The sequence below is a fragment of the Calidris pugnax genome, unplaced genomic scaffold (genome assembly GCF_001431845.1).
Source record: "Calidris pugnax isolate Ruff unplaced genomic scaffold, ASM143184v1 scaffold116, whole genome shotgun sequence".
NCBI lineage: Eukaryota > Metazoa > Chordata > Aves > Charadriiformes > Scolopacidae > Calidris > Calidris pugnax.
The window spans coordinates 616,519-635,649 of record NW_015090877.1 but is presented as its reverse complement, the minus strand read 5'-3'; the positions used below and the strand labels follow the sequence as shown (position 1 = coordinate 635,649).

At 43.2% G+C, this 19,131-nt stretch overlaps 1 protein-coding gene across 1 annotated transcript in view; it reads right to left on the bottom strand.

The window, feature by feature from the left end:
* KDM5B (lysine (K)-specific demethylase 5B) overlaps positions 1-19,131 on the bottom strand; it is a 58,190-nt gene that overhangs the window by 3,622 nt on the left and 35,437 nt on the right. The window contains exons 12-24 of the mRNA XM_014946337.1: positions 18,740-18,902; positions 17,638-17,757; positions 15,739-15,933; positions 15,156-15,337; positions 14,396-14,520; positions 13,924-14,074; positions 10,136-10,250; positions 7,795-8,150; positions 6,632-6,770; positions 5,097-5,276; positions 4,239-4,397; positions 2,551-3,036; positions 182-293 (exon numbers count right to left, since the gene is read on the bottom strand). Coding sequence (XP_014801823.1) covers positions 182-293; positions 2,551-3,036; positions 4,239-4,397; positions 5,097-5,276; positions 6,632-6,770; positions 7,795-8,150; positions 10,136-10,250; positions 13,924-14,074; positions 14,396-14,520; positions 15,156-15,337; positions 15,739-15,933; positions 17,638-17,757; positions 18,740-18,902 — 2,483 coding nt within the window. The remainder of the gene's footprint in view (positions 1-181; positions 294-2,550; positions 3,037-4,238; positions 4,398-5,096; positions 5,277-6,631; positions 6,771-7,794; positions 8,151-10,135; positions 10,251-13,923; positions 14,075-14,395; positions 14,521-15,155; positions 15,338-15,738; positions 15,934-17,637; positions 17,758-18,739; positions 18,903-19,131) is intronic.

Here is a 19,131-nt window from a genome sequence, read left to right as displayed (position 1 = left end):
CATTGAGCTCCACAGTTGCTGAGGGGATGGAGAAGCAACCAGACACTGTGCAGCCACTGCCCCGTCTTACCCATCTCCTGCTGACCAGGTGACCAGGACATCCTCTACTCCACCAGACACAGGAAAAAATGGAAGGGAGGGGGTAAAAAAATAAAATAATATCAAAGTGCAGATTACTAACCATGAAGTGGGATGCAGTGCTGTCCTGTCGAGAATGGAGAATGTAAATATATGGTTCTGTTATCCCAGTCATGAGGCATGGAGAATGACATCGCTCCAATTGTCTGGGACACCTAGAAAACAAAAGAAAATGCATCGATATTTTCACTAAACCTGTAGTTTTTAAGTGTCAAATAACTGCCACGTAATCCATACTTGTTGCTCTTACAATTGCTCAGATCTTGTATTCCTAGAAACTGTTCAATCTAATACACTCAAATCCTTCGTCCTACATCTGGAAATAGGCAAAAGCAACTTCACTGCCAGAATTCTCAGCTGAGAATTCTCACTTCCACCGAGCTCAGAAGGTGGCCCAGGTGCAGGCAGCAGCAGGAGGCTCCACCGGAGGAGAATGGGCCTGTGGGTCACTGCAGGGACAACGCTGGGGGCTTCAGCTCTAGAATTGACTCAGGGTTTCCTCCTCTTGTTCACAATAAAGAAGTGATCTGCCCTGATCTGATGAGACACCAAACGGTTTTGAAGTCCTTCTCTTTCCCTCAGCACACACAGATGTGCCAGTGGCAAAACATGGGTCACTCCCACAGAGGGCACTTACACAAACCAGCAAGTGTCAGGTCTGGACTCAGGAGTGTCAGAAATGCATCCCACCAGATGCCTCCCAAAACACCCTCTACCTCACTAATTCAAGTGTATAGTCCCTTCCAAAATCTGGCTCTCATCAATTCTCACAGCTGTTTTTCAAGTGAATTTTTCAAACTCATCTAAATCCTCCACATTCTTCACTTTGGCCAGTGTCAAAGCAGGCCAACTCCAGCAGTTCCTGCTAGGAGCTTCTCTGGGGGAACAAGTGTTGGATTACCCCAGATAACAGGGAAAACAGAATTGTTATAGGGCAGGAGAGCAATGCTGAGACACGGGATCCACCATAAGAACACTTCAAACCCATTGAGATGAAAGTTTTAGCTCAACACCTGTGCCGAGATGGCTCTGGGGGCACCTCTGACCTGCCCTCAGCTCCACCATCTCCAGGAAGGTTCCTCAGTGAGGGACACAAGCTGACACACATGGTCAGATGCTCTTCCATGGAGCTTCCCCGGCACTTCTGATTTGGGAAATGTGGTCACCAGGACCTGACCCAGCTCTGCCAGAGTTACCCTGGCTTAGGAGCTTTTCTGACTGGAGCTCCAGATCACACCACAACGCTCAGGCTGCCTTCAGGTCGGAGGAACCTCACGGTACCACACTGAGTTAACACAACTAAGCTTACTGCTCCCATTTCTGGCCTAAACTTATATGACCAAAATCTTGCCGAGTTTTTTTCCCAACTATACTAATTGGTCTTGTAAAAAGATACTTTCAAACCTAAATTATGAGAAAAATTCTCTTAGATGCCTAAATGCAGTTTTAATTTCTAAAACCAGGTTTGTTTATTTGAAAAATGTGGCCAACACAAGCAACTTGGCACAGCTGAGCTACGTGGGGAGCAGCTCCGATAACCTCCTCCAGCACACGTGGCACATTTTATGTTTTAATGTAACTGGGCATGAAAACAAAAGCCCCCAGGCTCCCTGGAACAGGGCTGGACTCGCAGAACTAAGGTGTTTCAATCAAAACGTCAAAGCAACAGAGTGCATTTCATTTTGGGGTGGTTTATGTCATTTGTGCCGCACAGACTTTTTTCTGCATTTATTATCTTAAGAAAACTAGAAATGCTGAACCCATTTCCTGCTTTCCCTGCACTTTTTGCTGAAAGATCTTTACAGGAGAAGGTCTGAAACCCCCTTGTGACCACACCTGAACCAGCTGCTGTAGCTGAGCTCAGTAACCTCAGCAGAATATTCAGCTTGGGAGTGCTAGTGTCGGTGAGAAGGAGAAGGAGCAGTAACGGATGAAGACACCCTGTTGAAAACAACCTCATCTGAGAGCTAAGCTGGAAACACTGGACAGTTTGTGCCTCTGTTACTAATTCTCAACACTTAAAGCTATGTTGAAATACTTGCAAGAATAGAATAGGAAGACTAATTGGATAGTAAGCACTCTAGAACAATAGCTTCAGCAACTCTGTCGTTAATCCTGTCACATTAGAGCACAGGAGCTGGGAGCAGGAGAGAAGAAAACAGGCCCTTCAGGAGCAATTGTTCCCAGGGCTCTGGCAGACGGAGAACCCGGAGCTGTTGCTGGAGGACACAGACATCCTGGCCAACTGACACGGCAGAGCCCAGACTCCTTACATGGGTGAAGCAACACCCCAACAGTCTGTCTGCCAGCAGTTGTGTCCAGGTTCAAGATCCCAGACCCCAGAGAGGTGCTGCAGCCTGTCCTGAGCACACACCACCCACTGCCAGGAACCCAGCAGCAGCCCAGCCTCACCTTGTTTGTCTCCGGCAACTGCCCTGCCGTGGCCTGCCATCTGCTGTACAATAATCCTGAGCCAACTTTGTCTTGTATAAGTTTTAGATTCCCTGAATATAACATTTGTTGTGCTCTGTGCTGCCAGTTCACAGTTCTCTCGATCATGTACCGTAAGGCGTCACCCTCAGGAAGCCTCACACGGATACGCTGCAAGGAGGCCAGCAACGGCAAGATCTTTTCTAAAGGTGGCTTTTCTGATCGATGACAGTGTGGGCAGAGCCACACGCGAGGTCCCTGCAAAACGCTGGGCACCGAAACGCAGCCAGTGTGGAAGAACCCTCTGCAGAGTTCACACTGGATCATGGGAGCAGCCGGCTCCTTCTGGCACAGACAGACTTTCAGTTCCGTGTCCTCTTCGCTGGACAGCACCTTCACCTCGTTGGCTGCTCGCAGGGATCGCAGCGCTTCCATCTCCTTTAACCGGGCTTCCCCAAGCGTAGCCATCTAAAGGGAGTTCAGAGAAAGGGATGTGATCTCGAGGCACATTACTCATTAGGAACAGGCTGCCCCCTGCACGATCCCACTCCTCAGATACACCAGCAAGTCTCTGGGATCACTGGGAGCTCCTCACCCCTCTGCCCCTCAAGGCTTAGAGCATCTGAGACCGAGCAGTTGAGGATGTGCAGTGATGTGACTTCAGTTTCCTTCCATTTCCTCATGGGACCCAGAGATACAAAGCTTATTCCCTTCCTAAAATAACCTTTTAAATCCCTTCCTCCCTGCTCCAAGCCCTTCATGTTTTCTACTACAAAAATATTACTTTCACTAAAGCAGCTTAAATTCTGAAACAAGTGCAGATTTGGCTGGCAGGTCCCTCTCCCTGACCTCTCTACCTCAAACAGGCAGTCTGACTGTACCTGCTCTGGGGCTGTACACACCAACTGAAGTTCAGGTGTACTCTTGAATGTGCTGTTTGCCTTTTCTACACCTGCTCGTGATCCCTTTTTTTTAAAGGAATCTTTAGCATATCTACTACTAAAGATAGCAATATATTTCAGTTCCATAAAGGCTAGTAGTAGCAGCTGCAACTAATAAATTCTATGCATTTTATTATGGATATAAAAATAAACATATACAGGAAAATTTAAAAATATATACAAAACAGGTATTTCACATACCATGCTTTAATCTGACCACGGTGGAGGCTCTGAAGTAAGTCTTTTGGGATGAAGCATTCACCAACAACAACTAAGTCTGCTCCATCCAGAGCTAGTGTTTTATTGACTTCATAATGCATGAGGTTTTATTTAATTATTTATGGCGTTTGTTTTAATTATAAATGGCGTTGGGTTATTGTGTTCTTTGAAAGGGTCAGACTTGGGAAAACCCTTTCCTACCTTTTAAGAAGATTTTGGTGTGGTGGGGGAAAATAGGTCTCAATTTTTTATTTCCTACGCTTTGCTAGGCATCGGGCATGGCCTGGCAAACCGTGCGGCTACTCCATGCACAAAGACAACACACTTTTTTCCCACTAAATGCAGTTTTGGGAAGTCTGAAGCACAGAAAAGCAGAATCCTAGAAGTCCTTCTGCAGAATGGCACAGCAGCAGAAAGGAGTGGATGATAACACTCCTGCATGAGAAGCAAACAAAGATTCAAAGATCTTAGAAGCCACTTCAGTTCGAAAAAAACCCCTAAATCGCATACCGCAGACGCAGTGTCTTTGCTCTCAGAGAGCGCTCTTTCCAAGTCACTCAGAGTCTCCAGTTTAGTGCTTTTCTTCTTTCCACTCGGCACTGGTTCCTTCAGCTTCTTCTGCTTCCTCTTCAGACTCAGCATTCCAATATCACAGCGGGGACACAACACCTGACAGACAGAAAAGCAGCCTTGTCTGTAACACTCCTAATGCATTCGTCCTGCCCGAACACAGCCACATACGATTGGTTAGAAGAGGGGTTCCTGCAGTTCTTTCCATCAAAGGTTTGGGGGACTAGGATGAAGTTATCTGGGAAACGGGGAGGGCTGGAAGGTTAAAAATACTTTTTTATAAAATGGGCAGACCACCAACACCCCCACGTTTCATTTAGACTGTCGGTAGATGGGGACAGCTGATACGCTGAAGAGCTCCATGCAACTTAAGCTGCAAACCCTGGAAAACCCAGAGGAATCCAGGGGCTGGCTGGGGTGAGCAGGCACAGGAGCTAGAGCAGGTACAGCCTCACCCTTATCGCAGCTAAACCCGGCAGGAATGAACCTGTGGTAGTAAATCCAGTGCCACAAATATTCCCATATTCATACTGAAAATGCCAGACTGTGGCCCAGCATACATTCGTTAGCCACTGATTAAAAAGAACAGAAAGAACAGCTAAAACTTTAGCATTTTAAAAGTTTAAAATTATCATTAAACTATAGGTCAATCTAATCAAAATTATGTTAGAATAAGTAACATCATCCTAAAACAATTCTGCAAATATACTTAATATTTACTGCTACTTCCTGAGTTAATACTCGTGTGCTTTTGCTGCGGTATGGATGGTGGTCTTCTCCAGCGCCGAGATCTCTTACCTCCAGAAGAGAATAAGGGGAGTTCTCACACAGGAAGGTGTTGGCTGCACACTCCTTCCACGCCTGGACTTCAGACACCAGGGCCTCCAGCCGGGGCAGATAGTCCAGGTGCACTGGGATAGACCGGCCCCTCGTGACCAGCTCTGCGAGTGTGTCCAGCACAGGCACACGTCCTCCCACCTGCCAGAGCATACGGTAAGAAACGCTTGAGGTACACGAGACACACCACTCACATGAATCACAGCGAGTCATTTCCATTAGCTGAAGGTAGAGCTTGTAAAAAAAAGTTTACTGCTTGGACACTACAGTCAGTTCCACAGCTGTTACTCCAACAATCGTGCTTCTCGCGCTCTGGTCATTACGTGCACAGACAAAACCAATAAAACACTTGGGGGGAAAAAGGAAGAATACATTTACCAAATGACAGTTAGAAAAAAGACACTGCCAACAATATAAGCAGACGCCCAATCTTAGCAATCTGCATTCACAGCAGAAAACCAAAATAATTTTGGAACAGCCCCAGAAGGCAAGTCTAACTCAGTCCCTGGCACGCCCAGAGCCAGGAGCCATCTCAAGCAGCCAACGTGCCCCCTGAAGGCGAGCTCTGCTCCCTCCTCAGCAGCCTGAGCCCGAGGCAGCCCAGGTACCAGAAGTCCAGCAGTAAAGCAGCACCAAGAGGTCATTTCTAAAACAGGCAGCGATTTGGGATTCCAGAACTATTCATTATTCAGCTGGAATGACCACCACATTTCCAGCAGCAAACTCCAACCACTGGCACCAAGAACTTCCTGCAAGTCCCAGCAACCGCGGGCATTTACTAAAATCTTCGCAGAACTGAAGCAAAAACTCTTGGCACATATAGACACATTTTTCCATATTCAGGAGGGAGAATTTCAGAATCCAAACCAAGAAATTAGCAAATGCAAACAACAATTCATTTAAGGCCTTTCAAGACAGCTCTCAAACACAGGTTACTCTTACATGAACTTAATTCCCTCAAAATTTTAAAGCTCAGGGCAACTAATTTTTTTACTAAAAGCATCTTGAACTCAAAGACATGAACACTTCAAAGAGGCGGTCCAGATTACTACTACTCACTAGCCCAGTGTTTGGCTCTGGAGCAACCTCACCAACACAAGGGGGAGTGGGGAGAGAGAAGAGGGTAGAGTTAGGTTGCCATTGAACAATAAAAGAAGCAGAGTTTGGCACATAAAAAAATATGATTACCAAGTAATTATTACTAAGGGACTGAGCCACACTTAGCCTTAAGGTAAAGTTCTGTAATAGATTATCTTTTTTATTTTAGATTTTTGTTAATAGCTCCTGTATAGATTTTATTGCAGTCAGTTAATTGCAAAATTGAAAGAATACAAATCAGGTCCAGAAGTAGCAGCACTCAGACTGTCCCCCATCTAAGGCACTAGATGTTACAGATGCTCAGTGGGATGCTGAAGCACCGAGCGCATCCAGTGTGTGAGTCTGTTCTCCTGGCAGGGGTTACTACCATCACGCCCAGCACCCAGGAGGTTACGTACCTGCAGAGCTTCCACCTCCTGCAGCCAGTCCTTGGCCTTCTGCACCGCGTCCTTCAGCGCGACACCGTTTGGGAGATACGCTGGGATCTCCTCTATTTCTTTCACGGCTGCTACCAGACTGCTCAGTGACTGCCGCGGTCTACGAAAACAAAACATCTCCAAATGTAAAACACTGCAATGCAGTTGGGGTTCTTCTACTCATCTGGCTTATTAAAACCAAAGGGTTACACCAAATAATGACATTATGTCCAGCACTAGAGAGGTGTACTGTACAACCAGGGCTTCAGTAACGCAGCTGTGCTTTTAGAGATGTGTCTTTGCTTGCTATAGACTCCCACTACAAATATTCATGCATTTGGGCTTAAGGGAGGTTTAACATTTATTAACTTTTCAACATTAGAACCTTGGATCCTCAAACACACATTGAACCCTAAAACAGTACCAGCACTAAGAGATTCTACATTAGAAGGTTAAAGATCCTAAAGAGTGCTTTTCTGTATTTCAAAATTTGATTGTACCTTTCTAAAACATCAGAAACACAACTGCCATCTCCATTTTGGAGGTTAAACCAGCTTATTCCACTTTTGTGCTCTATTAAGTTATCATTTTTAAACAGCATTGCTACTGAAGTTTAAGTAGACTGTGCTCTCCCCCATTGTCCTTTATAAATGAGAAGGTCAAAGCAATGAGCAAAAAAATTTTTCTTAGTAAGGATGTATTTGGCTTATTTTCTTCTCCTCTGCATGAACTGATCTGGAAAAAATCTCTTCAATATTAGAAATAGTCCATATAATAAAATTTTACCAGTTGTTGGTATAAATCTGACCTCCATCTGGACATGCATTCTCCAGTCTGACACTGGGGAAGGGAAGAAGGTGGAAAAGGAAGGAAGAGGTATCTTAAAACCCTTCCTTGTGGCCAAAGGAGAACTTGCACAAGGGTAGTGAAGCACCACGAACACTGCAAGCCACCAGTGACATTTAAAATCACCCTGTCACTCACCTCCCTTTCTCCATCCCTTCCCCTTCTGGATGGCACAAATTTTGCTTTCATGTGGTGAACTGGATGAATAAAAGGGAGCCCCTTCAGAAGTAAAAGCCAACTATTTCCATCTTAAACAGCTCATGGAACTACAAAACACAACACTAAGATTTAGCTTCTACCTGGCCTTTATCAGATTTCTGGCTTTGTCATCCCAGTGCTCAGATACTGTAAGGAGCTCCTGCAGCTTCGCCATTGCTTTCTCAACCGCTGGGTAGGGAGCGAGTCCAACACCTGAGTCTATAAGACGTCTCATGTCATCCAGAGTAAGAGAGTTTTGGTCTGAGGAGGCCAGTTGCACATCCTCAAGCCAGCGCGCCTGTTCCAGACGTATCCGCAGTTCAGCCAGTTGGGGCAGATCAACGTCAAAGTCAAAGCTGACATCCAACAGCTCCTGAAGCTCTGCAGCACTGGGCATTTCTTCAGAAAGGAGTTTTTGGCTTTGCTGTTGAAAAGCTTCCACACGATCAAGAAGATCCTGAAATATACAAATGTAACAGTAAAACATAAGAAAACCCACTGCAAAATCTCTTGCATTGAAGTGCCAGCCTCCAGGCAAACACCACACTGGGATGCCCACAACGTGCACGACAAATTATGACATCTGGAACACTGAAATAGTGCATCTTCAAGCCATGGTCTGTGTATCAGCATCTCCTCATACACAATGTGTCCACAAGCTTGAGGATCATAGAATATGGCAATTCCATAGAATAAGGCCAAACTCCTTTGAACTAAGAGACAGGTGTCAAAAAGAGGTGTCAGCAGAACAGAAAGGATCTAAAGGGAAATTTTAAGTGTTCTATCAGTGCTGGTCTCGGGCTTTGTTCTGAAAGAATTAAGAAGGCTGAAGAACAGCACGGTTAAGATTAAGGCTTTGAAGAATGCTGGGAAGGCCACAGAGCTTCTGGGATTCATTGCTGCTGCACTGGTAAGGTTTTGAACTGGACACCACACAGACCCAGTGAACCACAGGCATTTTACTCTTTCATGCAGTGCAACACCTACTCTCTCTCCCTACGCTCAACAGCTAATTAGCCCCAAAAGGTTCATTTGTGCCTTGTTTGCACTTCACACAGGATAACGGACAGTTAAGCCAGAGCAATCTCACTGCGAGGGCTGGAGTCTGTGGCCATCCTGGCCAGGGCTCCTACTCCTGCCTGAAATGCTGCCCCAGCAGGGAGTTTTTCCTTCGCAGTTGACATCTTGGTATTTTGCCCATGAGGTGCTTTCCCAGGGTCAGCAATCTCACCCATAATGGAAATAAAACCTTTTTAGAGATATATTAAATTGTGAATCAATCTCTAGTAACTCTTGGTCATTTACATTAACAGCCTAATTTGCATAACTACATATGATTTAGGATTGTTAAGAACGATGTGTAAGAATATCCTGAGCATATGTGTTTGGTACTTCCCTGTTCGAGAACGCCAGATGGAGAACTGTTTGCATGTCTGGCATTTCTGAACTTCTGCTTTTTAAATAGTAAGATAACTGTGGAATTACAATGCTATAAACAAATAACTGTAAACAGGATTACATAAAATCTGATTCACACATTCCAGACCTGATAAAGGTTTAAAAGCAACAGTCAAAGCTGAGCTGAACTAGTCTATTGTGATTCAAATTTACACTATACTGTCTGGTCTCAGCGTTGTGTGGACACTTAAGAGAGTTCAGGAGCTGGATGCTGCATCTCCTGGGTCTAAGTGACAAATGTGCAAATCCCTTCTCCTTTAAGACAGGAATTGCAGAGGCAATTTATGTTGTTTTTTTTTTTTCCTGATTACCCGTCAGTGTGATATACGACATTTTGGCAAATTCTGAAACCAAATCTTGAATTACTTTCAACGTGTCTGAGGGCTGAGCATCTGGGGAGCAAATAATCAGCACTAGCTGATGGTCGTGGGAGACAAAGTGATGTGAGTCACCAGCACCAGCAGGTACCCTGCTAGAACCAGTATCTCGGTAGCTTTGGCAAGGGTTCTCCGTGTTGTTTCCTGGAAGGTGGGTTGATGGCACAAGGAGGTATCTCATTACAAGACTATAAGAAAGCTGATCCTGGATTAACAAAGAAGGAAAGCATACAAATGGGAGAACTCAGAGCATTACAGAGTTTTGAATACTCTGAGATAAACTTGGCTTCACTCCTAAGAGAAGACTAGTTAACTGACCCCAGCCTTTTAATCTGCAGTTACCCAGGTCATCCTGCTGCTTCTTTTGCACTACTTCATACAACACTAACGTTTTGATTCCCATGTGTAACATAAAAATCTACTGACCATGAACAGCAGCAGGTCAGAGAGCTCCATTCTTAAGCAACTCATGTGCACAAGTTATGTGGGTCTGTCTGCGTGAAGGTGTTTATTCTTGGAGCAAATACTAAGATATCAGAGTAATGCAGTGCAAATACATCACTGTGACAAACTCTCATATTCTTTCCCCTAGAGTTTCCCAAGTTACCTTCAGTAACGGTGTCTGGCTGAGGACACAGGGCAGAGCATAGAGCTGCCTCACAAACAACCGGAGCTCATTCACAGTCAGCTGGTTTTGACACTTTCCTCCTCCGGAGCGGTACCTGCAATTACATACAACTCAACTTTGTTGGATGTTACTAAAAAATAAAATAAAATATAACCTTCTCAAAAATCTGCTTATTATCTCTTGAAAGTCAAACATTACTCACAAATAATAGAATATTCAAAAGCATCCAAGCAGCCTAGGGCTCACAGAGATGGGAAAACTTCAGTTAGCTATAAGCAGAATAAGCTATTGTTGAAAATACTCTCTCATATTAAATAGCATTCTGAACAACTACTCAGACTTGGAGGAGCGCTGGTTATTATGGAATAAAATTAGGCTTTTTTCCAGAACACAAAGCAATTGTGGATAAACTATTCAGTTATGTTGCAATAGCTATTGTAGTAAGCTCTCCTTATGCCCACACCGAAAGAAAACAAATCCCGATGTTGAATGGGTTTTATATTTACAGGACGTGTAGGCATTTCTGAAAAATCCTCTTTACACTGAAATCATCATTTTCATTTTTATCTAAAAGCTTCCTATCGAATGAGTGGCTTATAAGTGTTAACAAATTGGCTAGTATTAAAAACCTCTCTAAACTCAAGCCAATATTAACTAGGTCTGAGAACCCTGAACAGAAAAGGAAAGAAATCTCTCACAATGCTGGCTCCAATTTAATCCACAATATGTCATTTCAACAGAAGAGGAAAACAACATCCCAGCAGGATATGCCAGCATGACTGGAATGTGAACACTATAAAATAAGCATTAATTTACCATTCTATGTTAAAAATAGGTATATTTTTAAAAGGTATGCAAGATCACATTGGGAGTTTCAAAATCCATAGTAAGCTGCGTAATAAAATTAATTCAAGTCTCAGGTACAACACAGGTTGCTTTATGGGCTACAATGTTTTACTATTTTTTGTGGAAGTTCTGCAGTAACTTCCAGGAAAAGGCACAAGTTTTTAAAATAAGTAAGTATTTATGTACATATACATATGTACACATACATATCTAAACTGCAAAACTGACCATCACAAGTTGGTTTTGATAACCAGAAATTACACGACACTAAAAAATAAAAACCAAAACAACCCCAACACATTTTCAGAAGAAAAGCCCACATCAATCTAGGGTTATTACTCATAAAGATCTCCAAGCACAAGGTCCCTAGTCTTGGAGACTCTAAGCAGCAGCAAAGGTGTCACAAGCGCTGGGAAAGGAGGGAGATGGATACTGAGAACATCCCTTTGTACTCGCTGTCACTGTTCCCTTTCCCTGACAGAGCAGAGCGAGGGTGACACTTCCCTTTGGCCCGACTCAGCCATTCACAGAACAACCTTCCAAACAGCATCCTTAGTTCTGCTTTATCACCTGTCACCGTAGGAACCAAAGGAACCAGGGAATTACTGCATTTCTCCAGGTACTACAGAGAAGGTGGTGAGCAAGAGTCACAGGATTTACTATAAGAGTGTATTTACATCTATCTTGGCCTTTTCTCCCCAGGAACTGTGTCTATATTACACAGGAAGAGATCCTGGAGTATCACCGACTACCACGATTAGCAGGGGTGAACTTTCCAGTTGAATAAAGCCAAGTGCCTGACTCTCCCAAATTGAGGATCAGAACAAAATGCTCGGTCCATAAAGGAAAGTTTGTCAGAAGCATGAACAAAACTTTAGGCAGAATCCACAATCCTTAGTAACCAATATGCTGCAGTCGGTGTGTAAGAGTGTATTTACATCTATCTTGGCCTTTTCTCCCCAGGAACTGTGTCTATATTACACAGGAAGAGATCCTGGAGTATCACCGACTACCACGATTAGCAGGGGTGAACTTTCCAGTTGAATAAAGCCAAGTGCCTGACTCTCCCAAATTGAGGATCAGAAAGGAAAGTTTGTCAGAAGCATGAACAAAACTTTAGGCAGAATCCACAATCCTTAGTAACCAATATGCTGCAGTCGGTGTGATGAAGAGGAGATGGCTCAACACAAAATGAAAGAACAGCTCAGGAGTGGATGAATCCTGTGATAACAAGGCCATCAATCTCTGGGTTGGAAATTACCTATCTGGCAAAAATCGTGTCTGTTGGAATGCTGGATTTTTCATTCCCTTGTTGTGGTATTTTTACACTGCTGTGAGAGAGCCTTCACCCTCCTGTGTTTGCAACACAGTGAAAAGGGAATTTTATCAAGTCCTTATGCTACAAAGACTTACACAAGGATGAACTGGGGGTGTTCAGCCTGGAGAAAAGGAGGCTGAGGGGAGACCTTCTCGGTCCTACAACTCCCTGAAAGGAGGGTGTAGCCAGAGGGGGTCGGTCTCTTCTCTCAAGGAACAAGTGATGGGACGAGGAAGTGGCCTCAAGTTGCACCACGGCAGCTTTAGGATGGATATTGGGGGAAAATTTCTTCACCAAAAGGGTTGTCAAGCCTTGGAACAAGCTGCCCAGGGCAGTGGTGGAGTCACCATCCCTGGAGGTGTTTAAAAGCCGGGCAGACGTGGTGCTGAGGGACATGGGTTAGCGGTAACTTGACAGCACCGTGGTAATGGTTGGACTCGATCTGAGTGGTCCCTTCCAACCTAAATGACTTCATGATTCTATGACCAGGAAGGGAAATCACAGCTACAAAAATAATGTCTAAATAGTAGCTGAAGATTTTGCTGCCAAAGTCCTTAGAAGTCAGCTGCTAAAGTATGGCAAGAATACAGGGAGTGACAAGCTCCAGACACCTGCTGAGACAGGAACAGGCAGAAGCCACACACATGGAGCTACACCAGCACGAAGAGCAACCCCTCTGACAACCACCACGTTGTTCAAAGCAGCAGAGACAGGTCAAAGTTGTCCAGATGGGAAGAGAGAAGCAGTTTTTCCTGAAGTACTTCATGCTATTAAGATTGTTGTACTTGAACTGTTGAACTTGTACTGTTCTTCACATATATAAGCCCAAGATTTTCTTAGAAATCTGTGATCTCACAAGACTAGATACAGCCATCGTAAGTCTGGATGGAGAATCAGCAACAGAAGATGGTGGTTTGTGACCTCCAAGAGCAAGGCTAGTACATCGTACAGTTCACCAACCGATGCAATAAGACCTGGCCTTGTCCTTCTGGATCTTCTGTCTCTTCTCAACTCATTTCAGACATGGAAAGTGCTAGCAGGACCAGGCAGCCAGACATCCTGTTCACAAAGAAAATTACCCAAACACTGCCCTGTCTTCAAATTCCTTGAGCAGATAACCTGTCTAAAAGATTTAATGTAAGTGCTGCCAAAGAAAGAGCGAGTAGTTCTCAGAGATCTCATGCAGTATTCCCATCGCTATCAGCTCAGGAAGTTAAGACACTTCATTTTTCCACAAGGCATAAAGTGTAATGAATATACTGACATACGCACCACGGACAGATTTTCAGTCCCCAAGGCACAAAGCCAAGTGGACTGGATCTTGTTGGGTGTTGCTTTGTCTGGAAATACCACCCCATCTGTCCTTTTGGGGAACATTAGAATGAACTTACTGCCCGACTGTCAAACACAGAGGAAGAAGAGACTGAAAGCTCAGGACATTTAACTTATTACGTGCAGTGAGGGTGAATCTCCCTGTAAAAGATGGCTCTCTTGAGAAGACAGGAAGATTGCTTTCCTTTTTAAGACTTGGCATTTATCACTGGCCACTGGCACCTCTCCTCAGTGACTCAATTTTGTTGCAATCACATACAGTAACATTTACCTGGTTTGTCTTTTGCCATTAAGAAGCTGCTGTGCAACCGAGGAGCATTTGTCTGCATCCTGTGTAACCAGTCTGAGGTGTCGCAGTAGATCATTGTCTGGAAACTTCTTCATTTCTGATTCTTCTATCAAAGCCTTAAAACTGATGAGACCTTTTGGGAAAGATACTATGTTTACAAAAGTCCCCCTTTGTGATGGATTTTAAGTGTTAAGTCTGAATAACACAACACATTAAATTTGTTTCTATTTTAACTTCAGTTTATTTTGTATCAAAGTGCTTTATAGTCTTCTCACACAGAGACAGGCATAATTTCTGGGACTATAACAGCTGAAATATTTACTTTAGAATATGAAATTACATATGATTTCTTGTGATTGTCACATAAACCAAAAGTTGCTAAGGTTCAGAAAATAAAAAGTGAAAAATTTGCTATTTAAAATTATGCCTTGCAGACAAAAGATTAGATACATACTTTTTTTGTTGTTAATCTTTGCCTCCAGAGCTTCGTTAACGTTGGAAGCCCACTCATTGTACGATTCCGCACGCATCTTCAGCGCGTTCATCATTGGATAAAGCTCCTCCAGGGTATAGCGGTACCTACAAGAAGCATAGAACTCAAACTCTTCAGCAAAAACTAGCGGGGAGCAGGAGGGTAGAAGGGAGGGGCATCAGGATGTGTTGGTCCGTACGACACAGAAATGGTCTAAGGTGCACCAGGGTTACGTGATTAAGACCTACAGCCACACCATGCTCCTCCTAAGACAATTTCAATATCACAATTTCTTCAAAAAAAAATTCAACATTACAATTGAAGCAACTGTGAAATTGTCTTAGGACAAGCTACAATCATGTAGGACAAAGATATAACAAACAACAGGAAAGGAAAGACGACAACAAGAAGGAAAACTAACAAAAGCCAAAAAATATTACTCGGCAAGGACTGGATGTAAGAGATGATGACTTTGTTGCTATAAATAAAAAAACAAACTAACTTCTCCTGCAATTTTTGCCATTATAGAGCACGAAGAGCTGAATGCTGAAAAGGAAGAGTCTCTGTATATACAAAGGCACTTTGTTTTGGGGGCACTATATTTGCATAGGACTGAGAGAAACAGAACACTGAGACCAGCGCTATCGACAAAACAGAGGAGGCACCAGATCATCAACTCGCACTATCTACACATACAACAAATATCTCCAGAACACAGTGTTGTTTGCTCTCTAAAGCTTACCCCAGTTTATATTTGTAGGTGGGACAGGAACAGAGATCCTCGACATGGTACAAGCACACCAGTAATCCAGGTTTACATGGACAATACACAGCAGACATGAAGCAAGTGGTTTTACACTTCAAGCATTGTCGCTCGTCATCGGGAAACAGCTCAAAAGTCACTCGCTCCGAATCAGTCACTCCCTGCAAAAGAGTGTCTCACATCACTTCAAAATCCAACGAAGAGCTGATTATTCCAAGCTCAAGCATCAGAATTACCAAAAAAAAAAATGCAGCTTAGAAATAAGATATTAAAACCAGGTGGGCAGAAATCTTGGTAAATGAAAAATCAGCTATTCTGAGCAAACTATGGAAAGAACAAATACTTTAAAAGAGACGTTTTGAACAATATTAAAGGGCAGATGTTAAAACAACATGCACAGTAACAACTGATTACCCAAGTGATCCTCTGAAATCAACAGTGCTACTCAGGAAGGTACTAACTACGCAGCTCTAAGCCATTAACACAGTACAAGCCTCAATGTGTTTTCACACCAGTTTCAACTGTTCTTTCACTCATTATAATATTATTTCCCACAACTCACCAGTTTATCGACCTTCTCACGCAATCTCTTCTCATCTTCAATCATAATAGCCATGTCCTTCTGAACTGTAGATGCCACCACAACATCAAGAACATCTGCTTTGGAAGCCATCTTACAGATCATCTCATCGTGAGAGAACACACAGTAGCGGTTCAGCAGACGGTAATGCTCCACACATTGGCGACCCAACGGCAGCTGCATTGAAACACATTAAATAAATGAAGAGTTCATTTTGAAAATTACATTAAGATACTACCATTTTATGATACTAACCAAAAACTATCCCCATGAAAGGCCAAGACAAGCCCTTCTAGTAACAATATTCATAAACTGGAGAAATCAAGACTCTAAGTTGTTGTAAAGCAGGACTATTTATAGCTCTTTTACAGCAGACGCTGTGGAAGCAAGTTATTTAGTTCTGTTCCTGAGGGCAATGCGCTATCTGGAAGAGACCATCATTAAGAGTAACTAAATCACTAACCCACAGTAGGCTCAGGAAGACCCAAGCCTGGGGAAGCGTCAAGGGAAGAGCGCACACACCTGCCCTGGCCCTGCCACTGGAGGGATGCTCCACCAAGGGCAGGCTGCAGGGCTGCACCTTCTCCTCAAACCACATGGCTGTTTTATGTAGGACATGAACTGTGCTGTAGCTTGAGAAATTGCCGACTCCATGAACCATTAAAGCCCCTAACAAACCCCAGGCAGAGTAAACAATTCATTCTGAGCCAGGCAGGTTGCTCATAGCTTTATTTTAAGGTTGTCATTGGCCAGGCATGTAGCAGTGCTTCAGCTACAGCGACGTTACATGTTAGAGTCTGGTAAGAAATTTGTGGAAGGACAAGAGGAAAACAAACCCAAACCAACTGATACATGAACTCACAATTCAGAACGCTTTCTTCCAGTTTTAGTCATCACCTGCTTCTAAGTGATGTTTTTCATATCTAGCAAAATTTTTAGATGGGCTACGTTTACAAATAACTAAGACCCAGTTTGGGGGAAAAAAAAAAATCAGAAGAGCAGTAATTTGAAATATCAGTAGCTTCAAAGGAGCTTTCTGAGATCAAGTAACACCGTGTGTTTGAGAAATCTGCTGGGAAGGAGAAATGATTACTTGCAACTTCAGAGCAACCATCCTCCATTTGTTTTTCTTTAAAAAAAAGACAAAAATCTTAATAAATTACTATGACCTAATACTTGTAGTATGTGCCTATCTGTTGTTTCAATAAGCTGAGAAAAGCTTACTGGGAGTAAAGTACCGGTCCACAAACCTTCTGGACATTAAAATTTTCTGTTCCCTTCTCATTAAGGTATTCTTCCCTACAAACCTACAGCACCTCTGCTATCCAAGAAATATACTCACGTCAGATGCAATTTTTCTTATTATTTTTCCCTGCTAGAGGATTATCAGAGTCTTTAATTGCTCTTCATATATCATGCAATTTAATCACAGAAGATAAAGTAGAAAAGAAGTCCAAGAAGTCCAGGTCAACTTTGTTTTTCAGCTGTAGAAAGCACCTCCAGGAGAATTCCAAGTGCAACAAACAGAAAAATTTCATTCCAGCTCTTGACAATTTGAATGGAATTAGGAAACACGAGAGGAGCAGGTTCTAGCAGCACTGGTGCTTCTCACATTCTGGGCATGCATAGCACCTTCCCCACCTCTTGCTGTCAATGATCCATCAGCCCTAATGTTTTATTTCAAATGGAACCTTAGGAACCAGAGAAAGCCCACAGTTCACTACATGAAAGAAATACCTTCAGCAAAAAATTCTGCTTCCAGTAACGGGCTCCTCCTGCTTCATGGACTAGATCTGTGCATCAGCAGTAACTTAGAGCTGTACATCAGCTCAGAACCACTTTGGAATCGTGTATGTAATGAAGAACTGTTTTGGAACATACCCAGTCAACTGTGCAGAAGTTCACAGCTTCAGCAAAATTGAAACCCTGATTGAAGCCACTGTGATAAGCTCTTGGAAAGGTGATCACAAACTCTCCAGCACACTGATTGGTTCGATACACCTAGGAGAACAGAAAGACAAGCATTAGGTTGAACCTACGCAGAACCAAAGGCTGTAAAGAGAATATGGATTTCCGATTCCTAATAACTGCTATGATGACTTTGGATAGTTTTAAAACGTAAGCCCAAGAATTACAACAAGTGTTTGGTAACTTGTCGTATAAAACCCTAGAAACCAAAGGGTTCCATCCAGCCATTCCCACACCCTCAGCCATGGTCTCCTGGCCGTCTGTGCCTTTCGCACTCGGCCTCTGCAGTTACACAGGCAAAGCTCGGAGGAGACTCTCCTCAGTCTGCAGCTCAAGGGGAAGAGAAATTTGGAACCTACTCAAAAGTTCATACATCTAATACTTTTGATGTTACACAATCAGCACAAAAGCAGGCAGGTCTTCCTGCGTCTTTCTATTTTGGAGTCTCTCACAACATAGTAGACACCACAAATTTTGCCACCTTTTCCAGATTTTCTTTTTAGTCCCAAGGTCAGCTAGTCAAAAGCTAATGAAGTTGTAAAGGGACATAATTCCCATGAATAATCTAGTATGGAATACAATGGAAACTGATGAAAAATGTTTTTAAATACCTAAGAATCTAAGGAAACTAAGAGGATGTGAATGAAAAATAAAGGAAGAATGGGGTTAGGCCACTTGCAAGAAACTCTATGCCAAAAAAAATTGTCTGATTAGACAGACATACAAAGAGCTCCTGCCATTGTTCCAAAGGTCAAGACTAAACTTTCCAGCTGAGAGACAGAAATAGAAATATACTGAGGTGATGTCCAGAGAAGAGTTTGCCAAGCAGTTCCAAAAGCAATGATTCCATTGCCCATCTGTTCATACTGGCACGTTGTACTAGACAAGGAAGACACAACCCACATGGAAACTACCACACCATCCCTGTAATAAAAGTGGCTTCAATCATCAGCTTTGAAGTGCAAATGAAAGAGGGTTGGGTTTGGGGGAGTAGCACAGGAGTCCAACAACATACAGGCACTCCGTGGGCCATCAAAGTATTCGGGTTCATTATGGTGACAAGTTGGTGCAAGAGATCTGGCTGAGATTCAAATAGCTCTGGAGCAAGCTTCTTCATTACATCCTCCAGCTGTTCAGCTGCATACCCTGGGGCTCCATACCACGTTTTAGGCTCCCCCCTGCAAGATTATTAAAAAAAGTTAAATATAAGCAATCTTTAAGTTACATTTTCAGCCTTCTGCTTTAAAACACACCATGTCAAAAGAAGGATATATCAGCAGGAACGAATGCAAAGATTATGTACCTCCCTGAATCTTCACACAGGTCCCTCCTCCAGACCTAAGTTTTTAACTACCTAGATTTCTGAGCACATACTTAAAATAATCTGGGGGAAAAAAAAAAAAAAAA